At 39.6% G+C, this 16,609-nt stretch overlaps 2 protein-coding genes and 1 non-coding gene across 4 annotated transcripts; 1 reads left to right on the top strand and 2 right to left on the bottom strand.

Annotated features, from left to right (window-relative positions):
* Positions 1–815: 815 nt before the first annotated feature.
* On the top strand, positions 816–2,636 carry LOC141587195 (light-harvesting complex-like protein 3 isotype 1, chloroplastic). The gene is made up of 3 exons (XM_074408641.1): positions 816–1,398; positions 1,960–2,097; positions 2,239–2,636. The coding sequence occupies exons 1-3, from the start codon at positions 942–944 to the stop codon at positions 2,475–2,477; spliced, it is 834 nt and encodes a 277-aa protein (XP_074264742.1). The 5' UTR covers positions 816–941; the 3' UTR covers positions 2,478–2,636.
* Positions 2,637–2,769: 133 nt separating this feature from the next.
* Positions 2,770–7,871, bottom strand: LOC141587194 (subtilisin-like protease SBT2.6). Of its 2 annotated transcripts, none has more exons than XM_074408639.1 (9): positions 7,361–7,871; positions 7,086–7,236; positions 6,430–6,842; positions 5,801–5,896; positions 5,640–5,709; positions 5,241–5,523; positions 4,645–4,973; positions 4,039–4,306; positions 2,770–3,535 (listed from the first exon to the last, which is right to left on the bottom strand). In XM_074408639.1, exons 1-9 carry the CDS (start codon positions 7,498–7,500, stop codon positions 2,847–2,849), a joined length of 2,439 nt encoding a protein of 812 aa, XP_074264740.1. In that variant the 5' UTR covers positions 7,501–7,871; the 3' UTR covers positions 2,770–2,846. The 2 variants fall into 2 exon arrangements, with proteins under 2 accessions (XP_074264740.1, XP_074264741.1); XM_074408640.1 differs by having other exon boundaries at positions 6,808–6,842; positions 7,361–7,603.
* Positions 7,872–8,353: 482 nt separating this feature from the next.
* TRNAW-CCA (transfer RNA tryptophan (anticodon CCA)) lies at positions 8,354–8,425 on the bottom strand. Its single transcript has one exon. It is a non-coding gene; the product is annotated as a tRNA-Trp (tRNA).
* Positions 8,426–16,609: the final 8,184 nt, after the last annotated feature.

The raw sequence follows: 16,609 nt of genomic DNA, 5'->3' as shown, positions 1-16,609 counted from the left end.
CTTTCACATACGTCTTTTACAATTTTACCCTTGTCATTTTTTCCATTCCCTTACCCAATTGATTTTTTTCTCCCTTCCCTTGTCTCCCTCCATCACCAACACCGGCGGACCTTGTTCCGGCCGACCTCGGAATCAACATCAGTTTATCTAAAGACGCATTCAAATTAAAGCACTACGACGATACCAAGGAGTCAGCAATCCTACGCAAATTATTCAGAAGAAAATGTTGTGGACTGTGGTGTTGCCTACTGGATAATGAAGATTTACCATCAATTAAATATTGGATGTGTATAAAAGTCTTCTCCATCAATGAAATGTTGAATTGGATGTGTATACAAATTTAAGTCGACTAGTTTTACATATTTTAGTTTCTTTGTTGTATATTCAGTTGTTCACCATCATTAATATCCCACACGAACAATCCTCACAAACCACCCTAATCGTCGCGCACCACCTAGAACGACCGTCCACCAACCACTATGCCTTCATTTGATAAAAATTGATAAACAAGTAAACAATTAATTTCACTAATTAACAAACCCTAATAATTTCAACAAAGATTTTAATATTGGTAATCAACAAATTATTTCACTAATTGGAGAATTTTCATCCATTATTCAAGTTTTTAGATCAATTAGATTCGATTTTAGGGAAAAAATATGTATAAGACTTAATTTGTCTAGGTTTAGTAAAAGGGTATTATATGGAAAATTAATGAAAAAATGTATGTGAACGAGTAAAGTTCGTATCTGAAAAAGTAATTCTGAAACTGAAAATAAGGAAGGATTAAATAGTGAAGATGAGCGAATGATCTCAAAACCAAAAGTATTTTGTATTCTTGCAATAATCCCATGCTCTCTTTTGAGAGCTTTTCCAAGTACACAACAATCCTCTCCTCTCTTCCTCCCATAAATTAGCCAATCACTTCACACAACCACCAAATGACAATGGCCTTACTCTCTTCTTCCCCATCTCCCACTCTCTCCCCTCACTCTTCGAAACCCCATATCCACAACCACCATCATCTTACCCACAAACCTTATCTTAATCTCCTTCCTTTCAACAAACCCAGAAAAACCCATTTGTCTATTAGAGCTTCTTCCTCATCTTCTGATAATGGCACTGGTATTCCCACCTCTTCCACTACAACTGCTACTGTTGATGTTCCTGAAGAGCAGGTTCTAGAACCCACCACCACCACAAAACCTGAGGAAGTTAAGGATGTTTCACCACCTCCTAAAATGGAGAAAAGTGAAGACACTGTGGGACCCACTGAGGCTGTTGAACCTGCTGCTACTGTTACTAAGTTTAAAGATCCTAGATGGGTTAATGGTACTTGGGATTTGAAACAGTTTCAGAATAATGGTTCTACTAATTGGGATGCTGTTATTGATGCTGGTTAGTTTCTAATTTTCATTCTATGCTATTATTTGTCATGTTCTTTACTACATTTTATAACTCTTTCCGTCCCCGTCAATAGTTATCATTGATTTGCTTGCGGACTTTAGCAAGTTATGTTGTTTAAAGGGTTATCTTTCTTAATTCCCTCCGTCTCTGTCAATAGTTTGAGATTGCATGTAGCATCTAGATAACAAATATCAAATCTTTCAAGTGATTAGTTTCTAAAGACTAAGAATTTGTTCATTAAGACTGTTGATGAGTCCACTTTTTGAGTATGTATGTGTGATTGCTTTCACTTGGATTATATTTTGGTAATTCCCATGCTGAGTTTGTGGTTATGGAGATTTGATTAGCTTGTATATATCAGTATTATTTCTTGGTCTTCAGATCTTCATTTTGACCTCACATTAGTCACATGGGAATATGGGGATGCTAACTGTCATGATCCTTATTCTTTCTCGAGCTCGAATCGAGAGTTTGAATGAACCTGTATAGTGAGACATTAGTACATTATGATTTTGGTTACCTGATTATTGACTCCTGTTTAATCAACTGCAGAGGCAAAGAGGAGGAAGTGGCTGGAAACCTACCCAGAATCAACCAGCAATAATGAACCTATACTTTTCGACACTTCCATCATTCCCTGGTGGGCATGGATCAAGAGATTCCACCTTCCAGAGGCTGAGCTTCTCAATGGTTTGTTCTCTATCTTTATCTAGGCATAAAAGACTGAATATCTAACCAGAGTGACAGTTATATCTTTCGTTTTAAGTAATTTTACATACGGTTTGTTTGCACTTCATCCGAGTGACATTTTCTTGGTGATTTCATTGGCAGGTCGTGCTGCGATGATAGGTTTCTTCATGTCATATTTTGTCGATAGCTTGACAGGTGTAGGCGTAGTTGATCAAATGGGTAACTTTTTCTGCAAAACTTTGCTATTTGTTTCTGTTCTTGGTGTGTTGTTTATCCGGAAAAACGAAGATGTAGACAACTTAAAGAAGCTCCTAGACGAGACCACTTTCTACGACAAGCAATGGCAAGCGACATGGCAAGAGGAGACCAAGAAAGACTAATCCTTTCGGTATAAAACTTCTCTTATGAAGGACGTTTTTATTTGTATCCTAAAGACGGGGCAGGGCGTAATTCAACATTCGCCCCACAATTTATCTGTTAGTCATTTAGAAACTTTTTCATGCGTGATTAATCCTAGCTCCTCGAGTTTCTGTGGATTATGGTTTATTTTTAACAAAGTATGTCTTAAAATTTGCTCGAATACACAAACGAAAGAACAATACAGGTTTTCTGTAAGACTGAAAGGTGATCTGATTGTCACTAAACTATCTGCAAGATTGCCAAATACAAGAATTTGCTTAAAATTCATTTTTTTTTTTATTTGACAGCTATAAATTCCAAATTCCGCTTTTACAAACATAAATAGGAATTCACGACCCTAATATGCTACTTACGTACACAGCGACTGGCACTCTAACTAGATGTCCCAGGTTACCCTGCAGTAACATCTGACCAAAGCTATAAGCATTGGTTGCATCAGTTGCATCAAGCACAAGTTTCAGTCGCCGTGTAGCATTCTGACTGATGGTAAATAAATGTGGCGAAACCTTCATTTTAACGCCAGTGGGCTCCACCATCGTCACATTGTACGTCTCGGTCTCCTCACCGACATTCATCACTGTCCTTATAACTTTCCTTGTACCCACCAAATTAGAAATGGTCACGGTAGGGGTATTTAGGTCAGATCCCCAAGCTTTTCTGCTACTAGGACACCCAGCACCTGTGGCCCGTCTCACAGACTCTTCATCAACACCTGGGAGGGCACACAGGAATTGTATGTAGTGCTTGAATTTGGAGACGAACACGAGACCGGGGTCAATGGCCCGAGATGGATTGATTGACCCGGCGCCATAGTCAAAGGGAGTAGCTGGTGATAGCTGATTCTTCTCTTGAGCCATGATGGGATTGCCAAATTTGTCTGCTACGTCTGTAGTTGTCATTATGGCTGATATAATGGCAGATGGGTTCCATTGAGGGTGTTTTTGCATTATTAATGCAGCAACACCGGCGACATGCGGTGTCGCCATGCTGGTTCCTGAAACTAGTGCAAAATCTTGCCCTAGAAAACGGAAAGTCATATGCCCATTATGAGTTGACAAATATTAGGATTTCATGAAACGCCAAGTTAATTGTCCCCAGAGAATTAGTAAGGGGCTCTTTGGTTAGCGGCTTGGAAAGGGAAAGAGAATTTTTCTCTTTCCCTTGGATGTGTTTGTTAGCGCTCATGTTCCATTCCCATTACCCATTTCCCGTGTTAGGATTACTCCTCATACTTCCGTTTGATACCCTACAGTCCTACACCACCTATGGCCCCAAGGTTTGAGATTCCTTTTCCCTACCATCGCACTTCAACACCAACCACCACCACCATCCCCCACCCCCAACACCAATGACCAAGACCTACCACCACATTCCACTCCAGTACCCACCCTGTTGGGGGCATTATCACATGTCATTGCTGGCGGTCTGCACTTTACCATGCCGGTATACCCCACCCTTCCCCCGTAACAAACCCATTATGCTCATCAAAGTTAAGAATTATTGAAGAAAAAAAAGACATACCTCTAGCATATTGATCTCCTTCACTATTGGGACTCCAGGCAGCCCAAATAGAAGTTCCAGGAGCCATGACAGTGGGTTTGAGGACATCAGCTGTTTGGAGAAGTGCATTGTTCACATCAGGTCCTCTTGAGGAGTATGCTGCTACAATCGGTACTTGACCCGTGTAAGTTGCCAGTCTGCCATCTAATATCTTTGCCGTTGCTGTGAATGCTATCGCTCTTCCCGTTCTAGCCCTCAAAGTCCTTGAGTTGTAGTACTGCCAGAGTGCCTTCAGATGAAATGTAGAACAATCAGAGAGTTGGTCAGAGTTGTAAAAGTGAGAGCAACAAAACACATAAGTACAAGATCATATAGTTCCTGCAGCAAACGGTCATGCTCTGGCCATATTTGGTCTAGGATACGGTTTCTGAATATAGGTACATACTGTCGGGACTCTTCATGACTCAATTTTCAAACATGGCTCGAAAAGAGATGATCAACTAAAAAGTGAGAAATTCTTGGTTTTATAGCGAAAGAGAAAGATGTTTGTGACGTGAGATTTCAATGTTGTTTAGGACAATCCCCGGAACCCCAAAGGGCACGTAACACGACTCTACTAACACGTACCGTAGAAGCTTCAATGTTGTTTAGGACAATCCCCGGAACCGCAAAGGGGACAGTGGTACCTTTAACTTCCTCAGAACCTACATCAGGATCCATTGTCATGATAAATCCAGCTGCCCCGATACTACGTATTGTTTCAGCAACTTTACTAATGCTAGCAGAGTCGAATTCAAAATCAAAGGTGTAGGTGCAAATGATAAGCTTCCCATGAGCCAAGGGCGGAATAAAAGGCTCAGGATTCTGGCAGCTTTCAACGAGACCGATGCTAGTATTGTGCCGACAAGCATCAGCTGCTGCAGCCATCGGATAAAGACCTTCTCCGGGCGTAGGAGCTGAAAATATTTAATCATATTAAAAGTAAACCAGAGTAAATTAATTTAACCCACAAAGTAAGCCTACTTAATAAAACTCGCAAAGTAGACATGGCAAACGGGTCATTCGAGCACGGTTAGTAAGTGTGTCCTTTTTTTTCAGGCCGGTCATTTAGGGGCCGGGTCTATTTCAGTCAATTTTTCCGTTTCAATGGATCAGGTAAATTTTGCCAAGTCTACTCACAAATAAATTATTAGATTGGATAAAGTATCAGAAGGTTTATTTACGTGCAAGGCCCATGCCAGATAAGCTCTGTCCATTGGCAAGTATTATCGAGCTGTTGTACTTGCGATCAGTGATGGAGGCAGCAACCGTGGTAATCCAAGGGCTGAATGAAAGAATGGAGCTAGATAAAGGTCCGCCATTACCAGCAGCTTGAATTACAACAACGCCGGCTTTAGTAGCAAACAGCAGCTCCATTTCTAAGACATTAAGGAAAGCAGAAGGCCCAGGCGGAACACTAGATGGTCCTATAGAAAGGCTCAGTATATCAACTCCATCTTCTACCGCCTACACAGGTTACAGAGGTCAATGAATTGAGACTGCCATCGATGATTTAACATAATGTTATCTTACTTTCATTTAAAGGTACAGAATAAGGAGCTTTCGACCCATCAAAAAGAAACCTGATCCACAGCAGCTACGACATCTGACATATAGCCTCCAAATGTATAGAGAGCTTTGTAGACCGCAATCCTAATCAAGCAAAGGTGATTTAGACATTGGTATCAGGAAGTTTTTACAGCAGGTAAATGGATAAAAATGGCTGCAGTCAGTGACATCTTACCTAGCTCCGGGAGCCATGCCACTAGCATTCCCATAATTGAAGCCATTGACAATAACAGGTATTTCAAAGTTACCAGCAGCTGTTGATGCTGTATGGCTGTTAACATAACATTTCCCCAGCAAACAAAACAAGCTTAAAATTTCAAATAAGTTACTTCAGAGATAGCAAAGATTTAACCAATAGCCATCTGAGTAAAGTCTCTTATAAAACGGCCTACTGATAACTTACTGCCTTAACACGGTTGGTGAATTTTAATTTAATGGAGTATATTTGGTTGGTCGATAATAAATGATACTCCGTATCATAAAAGAAATTCAATAATTTTTTTGGTTCTAAATTATAAATGCAATGTGATAATGTAGTTAACCCAAAACCATTCTAGTTAGTAGACATAACAAAGTGACAAAGTGACCTGATTCGAACAACTGAATTAGGAATAGAACATTAGAGCCCAAACATGACTCAGAACCTGAATTGACACGATCCAAAATCACCAGTATAACCTTACTCAAACCCGAATGAACCGAGCCATAACCACCCGACTCAAATGAGCTGAATCCGACCCAAAGTGTATACTTAGTAGTCAAAACAAGAATATTCAAAGTTAGGTTGGTAATGATGTGACTTGCCTTCCATGACCATCCGCATCATATGGAGAAGCATAGTCACGGGTTGCATTAAAGTCACCAGCAGCGATAGCTGCACGTGCAAAATACTGTGCCCCGACTATCTTGCCATTGCAGGCAGTAAAGGGAAACATTACACCTGTGGCACATTTCCCTTTAAACTTGCCAGTGTAACCATTCATGGATCCATTGGCCCCAAAGGAAGGGTAACTAGCAAAGCTTGGATGACTAGGGTTAATCCCCGTGTCAATCATGCCTATCACTATACCTTCCCCGGCACTTCTTGCACCACCTAAAGTAGGCCAAACACCACTAGGAATCCCCAAATAGTCGGGTGTATGAGTAGTCAACTTCGCTAACTTCACATCTTCATGGACAGACCTTACTCCTGTAGCATTCCGTAGGCGACCAATGGCCTGCATATATTTCACTAAATGTTGAGGATTATTTAAGTTGGAGCAAGATCAATGAACAAGTTACCATATCCAAAGGGGACAAAAGACTCAAATATTGTGACGATGTTGTTGAAGATCAATGGTAGCATACGGTAATATCAATGTTCAAAACCTAGAACATGTTCTTTTTTTCCTGAATTAATAGATGTAAGGAACTAACTGCTAATAGTACACCACAGAAAATGTTTCAGAAAGGCGCTTTACCTTTGATGACGTTACGTGAATGGCAAATCCATTGAGCAAATGACTGTAACTGTAAAGCTTGGTGTATGACCCTGAATCAAGCAGCGTCTCTAATAAAACGTCATGCTCCCTACCTATCATTTCCTTGTGCATTCTAATATCATTATAATCCCTGAAAATAATTGCAGAGTCTGACATGACTAGAACTTTAGATGCTCAAGGTCTAAAAAACCTTCAAGTACAAACTCAGGAAAAAATGGCATCCGATAATATAAGGGATCTCTTTTTTTTTTTACCTGGAGTGGCGCTGATCAGTTCTCCCCGAGATAAATGAATCGCCTTCCATGAGAACCATCAAGACATTGGCATGCACTGAAACAGAACACCACAAGAAACAGCTACTAACTAGAAAGAACATAGTTATTACCAGTTGCATTTTAATGTTAATTTACTATAAAGACTGAACTTCAGTTGGAGACATAAGAGAGGCAACAATGCCTGAGAGCGGAATTGAACTCCATTTTATAGCCATTTCAACGAATACAACGCCGTCCTACGTCAAAGTCATTAATTAGGTAAGCAGTGAGATTTTACATGCTTGCTGATATCAGAATCATCTAATTCTGATGCATATAAATCCATGTATTCCACATTTCTTACCAACTTCTTCGCTTCACTCCTTCTAGGCCTTAACCACATACAACTGTATAGCCATCAAAACATCTGGAAACAAGAGGGCAGTCCTGAATGTTCATATTAAGCAGGTGCACCTCTACATATTGATGAGTGAGCTCTTAGAAAAGCGGTGAAAATGATTCTAAATCGCGGGTAGGAGCAGGTTTAATAGCCTTGTATAATTTCTTTCACAAATATTACATTTCTCCACCACACTCCGTTCTCATTCTACCTCTCCCCAAAACTTAAAACGCAAATGCAGTCGTACTAGTCCATTCAAATTAACCGTTCTCTATTAAGTACCAAAAATCCCTATCATATCATCCAACTGATGACTGCAGCATTATACACATAAGTAACAATTTAATTCTAACTGTTCATGAACATAGTTGTTAAAACTCCCGATCCGGAGCAACACCTAGAGCCCCTCTATGCTAGGGGATACAATTAGTGTGACCAATTGACGGGTAATAAAAATTGTGTTGCGAATTGATCAAACGGCGAGTATGGATGAAAGATTAAAATTGAATCAGGATTTGGATACAGGCATACATAAACAAGTATATTCCCAGAAAATGGTTAAAAAAATGTAATCCGTTTTTAAACCGGGGTATTGAACCCGACGTGAATCGAACACGCAACCTTCTGATCTGGAGTCAGACGCGCTACCATTGCGCCACGGATCCGGTGTTGCTACTTCTCTCTCTTTCAACTTTATGAACTTATAAGCCTGCTGGGATACATCAATGCTGTTTACGACTCTAGTGTAGATCAGATGAAACTAAAACTTCTCCAATAATCCGATTTGAAAAGGGTGATCAAGTACCGGAACGTGAATGTGACCTGAAACTGAATTGACTCGACCTGACCCAATCGCAAAAAATTGAATAGGGGAGTTTATGGTGAGTGGTGACATTGCCAATATGACGTATGGGAAGTTTCATACTCCGTACCATTTCCAACTTCGGCTTGAACTGGACCTATATAGATGGATTAGATAAAATATCTTCCTTATTGGTCTATGGAATGCCCCCGAGTCGGGATCCCATACTTAATCATTAGTCTCACCTGTAGGAAGAGTAATCTAAGCTGAAGCAAATACACGAGTATAGCGGGATTGAACAAGAGGTTTACGTTTGCTTTTTAATCGGATTTTATGCATGTTGTATCTATTTTAACACAAATTCTCAATTTAGACGGTCTATTCCGTCTGACAGGCTTTTTGTGACCATTTCAATTACGCAGATACCTTATTGGTGATATTCATTAGCAAACTAATTCAATTTGATCTGGCTGTCCAAATTTAACAAAATAAGCAGAATGCTATTTTTTTTTTCCAAATCCTTCCGACTTTGATTCGAGGGAGATAAATGAACCATACATGGTTCGCTCCCTTCTATATTCTTCAAAGAAGAAAAATTGTCTCCTCCCGTTCCCTCCAAATGTGTCGGAATGGAAGCTCAAATTCTATCTTGGGACAGTTGGACTTGGAATAGAAGTCAAGGTGATGTTCGAACTACCAAATCTAATTTCTACATCGCATTCTCTTGAAGCCCTTGGAAGCAACAACAGGTCCTTACTGACGTCCAATTCCACCTCCAAATCGAGACCAGTGATTATATGGACGGTCAATGTCTAGAGGCGACTCGCATTTGTAAGAAGATGATCCATGAGTGAGAATGAATGCTCATTCCCACAAAAGTCGTGTACTTCAATCGCTTGGACATAACATGAAAAAGGGACCTCAGATGGTGACAAATCTGACAATGAGTTACAGTAGCAACCAATTGGACGGAAGTAATCTGAACAATCACAAAGAGGAAAGCACTGGAAAACAAATTCTTCAAGTGAGAAAAACTGAAACAACATTTGTAACGCGACCTTTCACAAGAACTTGTGTTGTTTATGAATTAACAAAACTATTACTAGTTGATACTAACCGAATCAAAGATTAGGGGTGTTAATCTCAAATGTACCTGACGGAAGAGAGCAATCTTCTATTATAAGCACTTTAAGTATTCCGGTATGATGTTTAGCATAACTGCCGGTGTCACACTAACAATATTTGAGAGTCAATTCTTCAAGCAATCCACAGCTAGAAAACAATCTTTCCATTGATTCAAAATCTGAGAATATGATATGATCCAAATGAAGGATCTTCAGTTTTGGCAACTGAAGAGTTAAGAACGATAAACACCTAAGAGGGGGAGGGGGTGAATTAGGTGTACCCTTTAAAAATTTTCTCCCTCACTTGGTTAATGACTAACACAAGTAAGATCTATTAATACGAGTTTGAGAAACTTAATGGATTGTAAGTTCACAAAGCGATGCAATGTCTATGCAACAAAGATGAGAGATCACATTTGCAAAGACCGAGAGCAAGATTAACGTGTAAAGGAAGAATGATAAGAGAACGTGAAAGTAAATAAACAAACAAGACGATGTTTAAAAATTGGTTCAGCTCCTACTCCGGAGCCTACGTCCAACCGTTATTTTATTGCTTGTTTGGAAATTTACTCAAACTTAACTAAACCATTACAATGAAACAACTCGCCAACCTACTCCGGTTGCAATGCTTAAAGCTACTCCGCTTCAAGACTTTCTCTTGCTCAAAGCTACTCCGCTTCAAGATTTAAGGTTCTATCTCAACGGTTTACAGAGTTAGAATCTCAGTGGTTCACTTAAGAACATGGAGATTACAATTAAGACCTAAACACGAGAATCATTGAACATATTCGTTTATGCAACAGTTAAGCGAACTGATACTTGGAGATTTTACAGCTTTGAAAAACAATTGAAGACTTTTGAAAAACAGAAAACGGTTTTGCAAATGATTGAAGAACAAAGCTTTTAATGCTGAAAAGATTTGCAAAGTGTTTACAATGAATGCTCTTTCAAAGTCTTACAATAAATGAAAAATGAAGTGGCTATTTATAGAGAAAGGTAGTGTGTAAGAGAAGGATCTTAACACTACTTTAATCTAATATCCACAAGTTAGTAGCATGCATTTTCATTTAAAAATATAAAAGAACAATCAGGTTTGAAAGGCTCAAGGTGGCTGCATTTTTCCAAAGCAAAGGAGTGTTTCCCATAAAGTATGAGAACTCACAATTTTGCCACAAATGGAAAAAGCATAAGACCTATTTTTAGCATGAAAAACAACTTGCACAAATGGGATTAGCATCTTTTAAATTATTGTGCAAGCATATTCCTTTTGTTCTTTTGTTCTTCAGTTTGAAATAATGTTTGTTTTAAACATAGAAAAGCTTTTTAAAGAATTTCAAACACTTGTGAATTTTCCCGAAAATTCTCCATTCGTTAGTACCAGAAACCATGGTGCAACAGTCTCAGGAACTGTTGCACGGTTTTGCCATAACTTATGCGTAAAAGAAATATGTTGAACTACCTCGTTTACAACATTTGTTCTAGACTATGGGCATGCTTGACTTGTCCTTCATCTTGATCATCTTGAACTTCTTTGAACAATCATGGGATGCTTCAATTTGCTAAACATTTACTAAGAGGCAAACAATTAAATCATAATGAAACTTGGCATCATCAATCAAGTGTGTTCTAAGAAATTCCCCCTTTGATGATTGCAAGTTTTAAATATGTGTGAAGTTCCCCCTAAGCCCATGGTGAGTCGGTGTTTGAACCAAATAATAAGAACATCAATTAAACATGATCAAGGTGAATGGGGTTCAACATGCTTGGCCTAAGTAGAACATCTAATCATCATAGCTAAGACAAATTCACGGTGAACGTTAGCCGAAGAGTTGTTAGTTAACACATAAACACATAATTTAACTACTTCCCCCTCTTGACATCATCAAGAGAAGGACATAAACTTTTTCAAGTAGTACATAATTAAACCAAAGACAAATGTTCAAAATAAGAGAAAAGAAACAGCCCATAGTTTGCATAAGAACTAAAAACAAAGAGCCAAAAGGATAGGAGGGCAAGGGTAGGTACGAATGCCTCATTCATCATCGGACATATGACCACCAAGAGCTTGCACACGCTCAATGAGATCTTCATTCAAGGTTTTGAGCTCAGCCACATCTTCCTTAAGGGTCTCATTGTCCACAACCAATTTGGACACCATGTTCATAAGCTTGTCCAACTTACCGAGAACAACACCCATTTCAACAGTTGAGCCAACTGTTGCACCAGTTTTAGCTCTACCCAAGAACTTGCGGGTCAACTTCCCATTGTTGATAGCCAATGTCATTTGAGAAAGCAAACCCATGGTCATGTCATCATTGAGTTTTTCGATACCGGGGCTACTTTTCATGACAATCTTTCGTTTCATGAAGACAATGGACAACCACATACCATATAGGATCACGGTTTTCTTGTCAAATTTCCCCTTTTGGAGGTTGGGGGCAATCTCATTGATACGGTGGAAGATGAGTTGGGGAAGGTTGATGGGACGGCGTTTGTGAATGTGGTGAATGAGGAGCATCTCAAGGAGAGAACATCGTCCCCTACTGTTATTGCTTGGTAAGATGGCTCGGTGAACAAGGTTAAAGGTAAAACGGTGGGGGGCTTGAAGTTCATGAGCATATATGTTGGTGGTGCCACTTTCATTGTCGGGTCGAAGGGTTCTCATAACCTCACTAGCCATAGCTTCATCAACATCACCCCAAGTGGATTTAGGAAAGGTGGTAAGACCCACGGCTTCAACCTCAAGGTAAGAGGCAAGTTGGTCAATGGTCAAGACAAAGGGTTTTTGATTTATAAAGGCCGAGAGGGTTCCTGATGCAACATCAACCTTGACTGTTTCATAGAACTGAATTACTTCCGACATGTAAACCGGAGAGTATTTGTCGAGGAGATTAAACCAACCCTGACCAAAAATAGCAACTTTGAAGAATGCAAAAGCCGGGGAAGAATCATACCATGTTTTCTTGTAACGTCTCCCACTGTGGAAGCAACATGTAAGCATGCCGTAACATAGCTTGAGGGTGTCATCCAGAAGATCAAGAGAGTTGAGATGAGCAAGAACCTCGTTCTTGAATGCCTCATCGTGAGTGGTGACCATCAACGCCGTGCATGAATTGAGAGGAATTTTATCCTCAATAACATCATCATCGTCCTTTGGAAGGACCACCTCCTTCTTCCGTGGGTACCTCGGCCTTTTAGCCGCTTTTGGCTTTGATTCCTTCTTCCTTTTGAGACCGGCCTTAGATTTTGCCTTTGATTCGGTGGGAGTTTCGATGATAATATCATCATCATCACCAAACAGTTCGGTGATTTTGATTTGGGATTTTGTTTTGGGTTGTTGGGGAAAAAGAGGTTCAAATTCATCAGCAACAGTGTCTTCATTGGCGGATTCATTGATGTTTTCAATGTTGGGAATGGTCTCTTCTCCATGAAGAACTTCTTTTTCAGAAGTTTGATTTGGGGAATCAATTTTTTCAGCCTTTTTTTCGTTCTCTGTTTCCTTTTCTTTTTCGATTTCACTCTCTTTCTCTCTTTCCTCATCTTTTTCACTTATTTTTTCATCTTTTTCATTTTTCTCTTCAACATCTTTCTCATTCACTTTTTCTGATTCTTTTTCTTTTTCTTTGTCAACAATATCACCAACATCCTCAGTTTCCTTTTCTTCTTCAACAATAGCAGCAACAATCACATCATCATCAATTTCTTTGTCTTTTTGGATGTTGCTTGCTATTTGTTTGAGCGTGGGCTCGTCTTCCTCGGAATCAACATCAACATTTGAGTCCAACATCAAGGAGATTGGTGGACTTCGTTTTAATCCACCACGACCTCCTCTACCACGGCCTCTTCCTTTGACAGCCATGGATTTCTTTCGTGCAACATTTGGTTTGACTGTTGGCGGCTTGGAAGGAGACGGGGTGGGTTTGTCGGATTTTTCAATACTTGCAGCGGATTGTGTGGCCATTTTTTGTTGGGCAATATATTTGGGGTTGAATGTATTTCTAAGGTTTTGAAGTTCTCTTCTGGTTGATTTTTTGGGAGCCATTTTGTAGGTGATGATTTTGACGGTTTTGGAAGATGAAAGAGGTTGAGAGAACTTTTGAATTTTGAAGTGAGTTGTGGGTAAATGGGAAAGTGGGGTTATTACATGGGGGTTTTGTTTGATGGACGGTTGGAGTGTTAAGGAGGGAGTGGTTAAAAGTTGAGGTGGAGTGTTAAATGAGGGTAATGATGGCATAGGGGGCGGCTAGGTGTAGGATGTGCTAGATGGGACATAAAGTAGTGCAAAGCTCAATGCAAAATAATTCAAATGCAAAATGTGGAGTTCCAATGCAATTTTTTCGGTACACTTGTTATATGGTAATTTAGACATCTTTAGACTTGAGAACACATATACATCATTTCGTCTCTAGTCAATCATATAGGAAAGATAATTTTAATTTATGTCACATGTCGCCTAACAAACCAATTTCCAACCGAAGTTTTACGAATTATTCCCTTTCTAACGGTTTTGTAAAAATGTCCGCAATTTGATTTTCCGTTCTACAAAAGGTTAGACATATATTTCCTTTTTCCACTTGATCACGTAGAAAGTGATGCCTTATATCAATGTGTTTTGTCCTAGAATGTTGTATTGGATTTTTCGAGATGTTAATGGCACTTGTATTATCACAAAATATAGGAGTAGTTTCGAAAATAAGACCGTAATCACGCAATTGTTGTCGTACCCAAAGAATTTGAGCACAACAAAGAGCGGCACTTACATACTCACTTTCGGCCGTGGATAGAGCAACGGTATTTTGCTTCTTGGATGCCCATGAGATAAGGCACGGTCCTAAGAAGGTGGCAATACCCGAGGTGCTTTTTCTATCCAACGAACTCCCGGCATAATCCGCATCCGAAAATCCTACAAGATCAATGTCATAATGAGTTGGGTACCAAAGTTATAAACCTTGCGTTCCAATCAAATACCTAAAAATTCGTTTGACGGCTTTGAAGTAGAATTCTTTAGGATTTGATTGGAAACGAGCACACACACACACACTAAATTGTATGTCGGGTCGACTAGCGGTTAAATAAAGCAATGAACCGATCATACCTCGATATACCCTTTCACTAACACTCTTACCATTTTCGTCTTTGTCAAGATTAAGCTTGGCAATCATAGGTGTAGGCATAGGATTCGAGCTAGTTAACCCAAACTTACTTATCATTTCCTTTAAGTACTTTTGTTGGTGGATCATGGTGCCTTTTTCATCTTGCTTAATTTGAAGACCAAGGAAAAATCCAAGTTCTCCCATCATGCTCATTTCAAATTCAGAGGTCATAAGATCCGAAAAGTACTTATAAAGAATGTTGTTAGTTGCACCGAAAATAATGTCATCAACATAAACTTGCACAAGCAACAGTTCCTCTGACTGTGACTTGATAAACAATGTCTTATCAACCGAACCACGTATAAAACCATTTTCTAATAGGAATTTGGAAAGCCTATCATACTAGGCTCGGGGAGCCTGTTTTAAACCATAAAGTGCTTTGTCAAGTTTAAATACGTGATTAGGGAACTCATTGTTTATAAAGCCCGGAGGTTGTTCGACAAAAACTTCTTCTTTAAGATAGCCATTTAAGAAAGCGGTTTTAACATCCATTTGAAAAAGTTTTATGCCAACATGAGATGCAAAAGCTATGAGCATACGTATGGCCTCAAGCCTAGCTACCGGTGCAAAGATTTCATCGTAATCAATCCCTTCTTGTTGATTAAACCCTTGTACCACTAGTCTAGCTTTATTCCTTACGATTTCTCCAACATCATCAAGCTTATTGCGATAGACTCATCTCGTACCAATTACAGTACGTTGAGATGGTCTAGGGACCAGATGTCATACCTTGTTTCTCTCAAATTGCTCCAATTCTTCTTGCATAGCCGTGACCCAATATTCATCGGATAGCGCCATTGTGATATTTGTGGGTTCAATTTGTGATATGAATGCTTCAAAAGCACAGTGATTTTGGAGAGATGATCTGGTTTTCATTCCAGAGGTAAGGTCACTGGTTAAATTTGATAGAGGGTGGGAACCTTGATGCTTCCATTTCTTTGGAACAAGGGTGTTAGAGGTCTCATTTGTTTCGGTTGGTTACGATGCAACGATTTCGGTGGATCATTGCATGGGGAATATTGTGTGAGGGTGTTTGTGGATTGGTTTCAATTTGGTTAGTGGTTGGTTCACTGCACTCCTCATTCCCCCGGATGAGTGGCTTCATTTTGAGATGAGGGAGGGTTAGTTCCCCCGAATTTTGGCCGACCTCATCAAGCAACAAAGTGGCTCCAACCGTTGCTCGGCCTCTTCCACGACTAGATCCATGTCATGACGTATCATTCCAATTTCGAAATCATCGTCATCCTCATCATCTTCATCATTAACCTGAGTGTTTGAAACAAAGAGACTAGATTCGTCAAATATTACATGAACGCTTTCTTCCATTTTCATGGTTATCTTGTTATAAACTTTGTAGGCTTTACTATGGTCGGAATAACCAACAAAAACACCTTCATCACTACGAGCATCAAATTTGCCTAGGTTGTCTTTTCCATTATTATGTACAAAGCATTTACTATCAAAGCACTTTAGATGGGAGATGTTAGGTTTTCTTCCTCGTAGTATTTCATAAGGAGTTTTGTTAATGATTTTTCTAATCATGACTCGATTGTAGATATAACAAGATGTGTTAACGGCCTCGGCCCAAAAGTTTCTTGGCACTTTAGAGCTAATGAGCATTGTCCTAGCCATATTTTCCAGAGTTCGGTTCATTCGTTCCACAGCCCCATTTTGTTGAGGGGTTCTTGCGGCCGAAAAATTATGGCTAATACCGTACTCATTGCAATAGGACTCAAATGATAAATTCTCAAATTCGGTTCCATGGTCGGA

The sequence above is a fragment of the Silene latifolia genome, chromosome 6, assembly GCF_048544455.1.
Source record: "Silene latifolia isolate original U9 population chromosome 6, ASM4854445v1, whole genome shotgun sequence".
Taxonomy (NCBI): domain Eukaryota; kingdom Viridiplantae; phylum Streptophyta; class Magnoliopsida; order Caryophyllales; family Caryophyllaceae; genus Silene; species Silene latifolia.
This window is presented reverse-complemented; position numbering and strand designations above follow the sequence as displayed.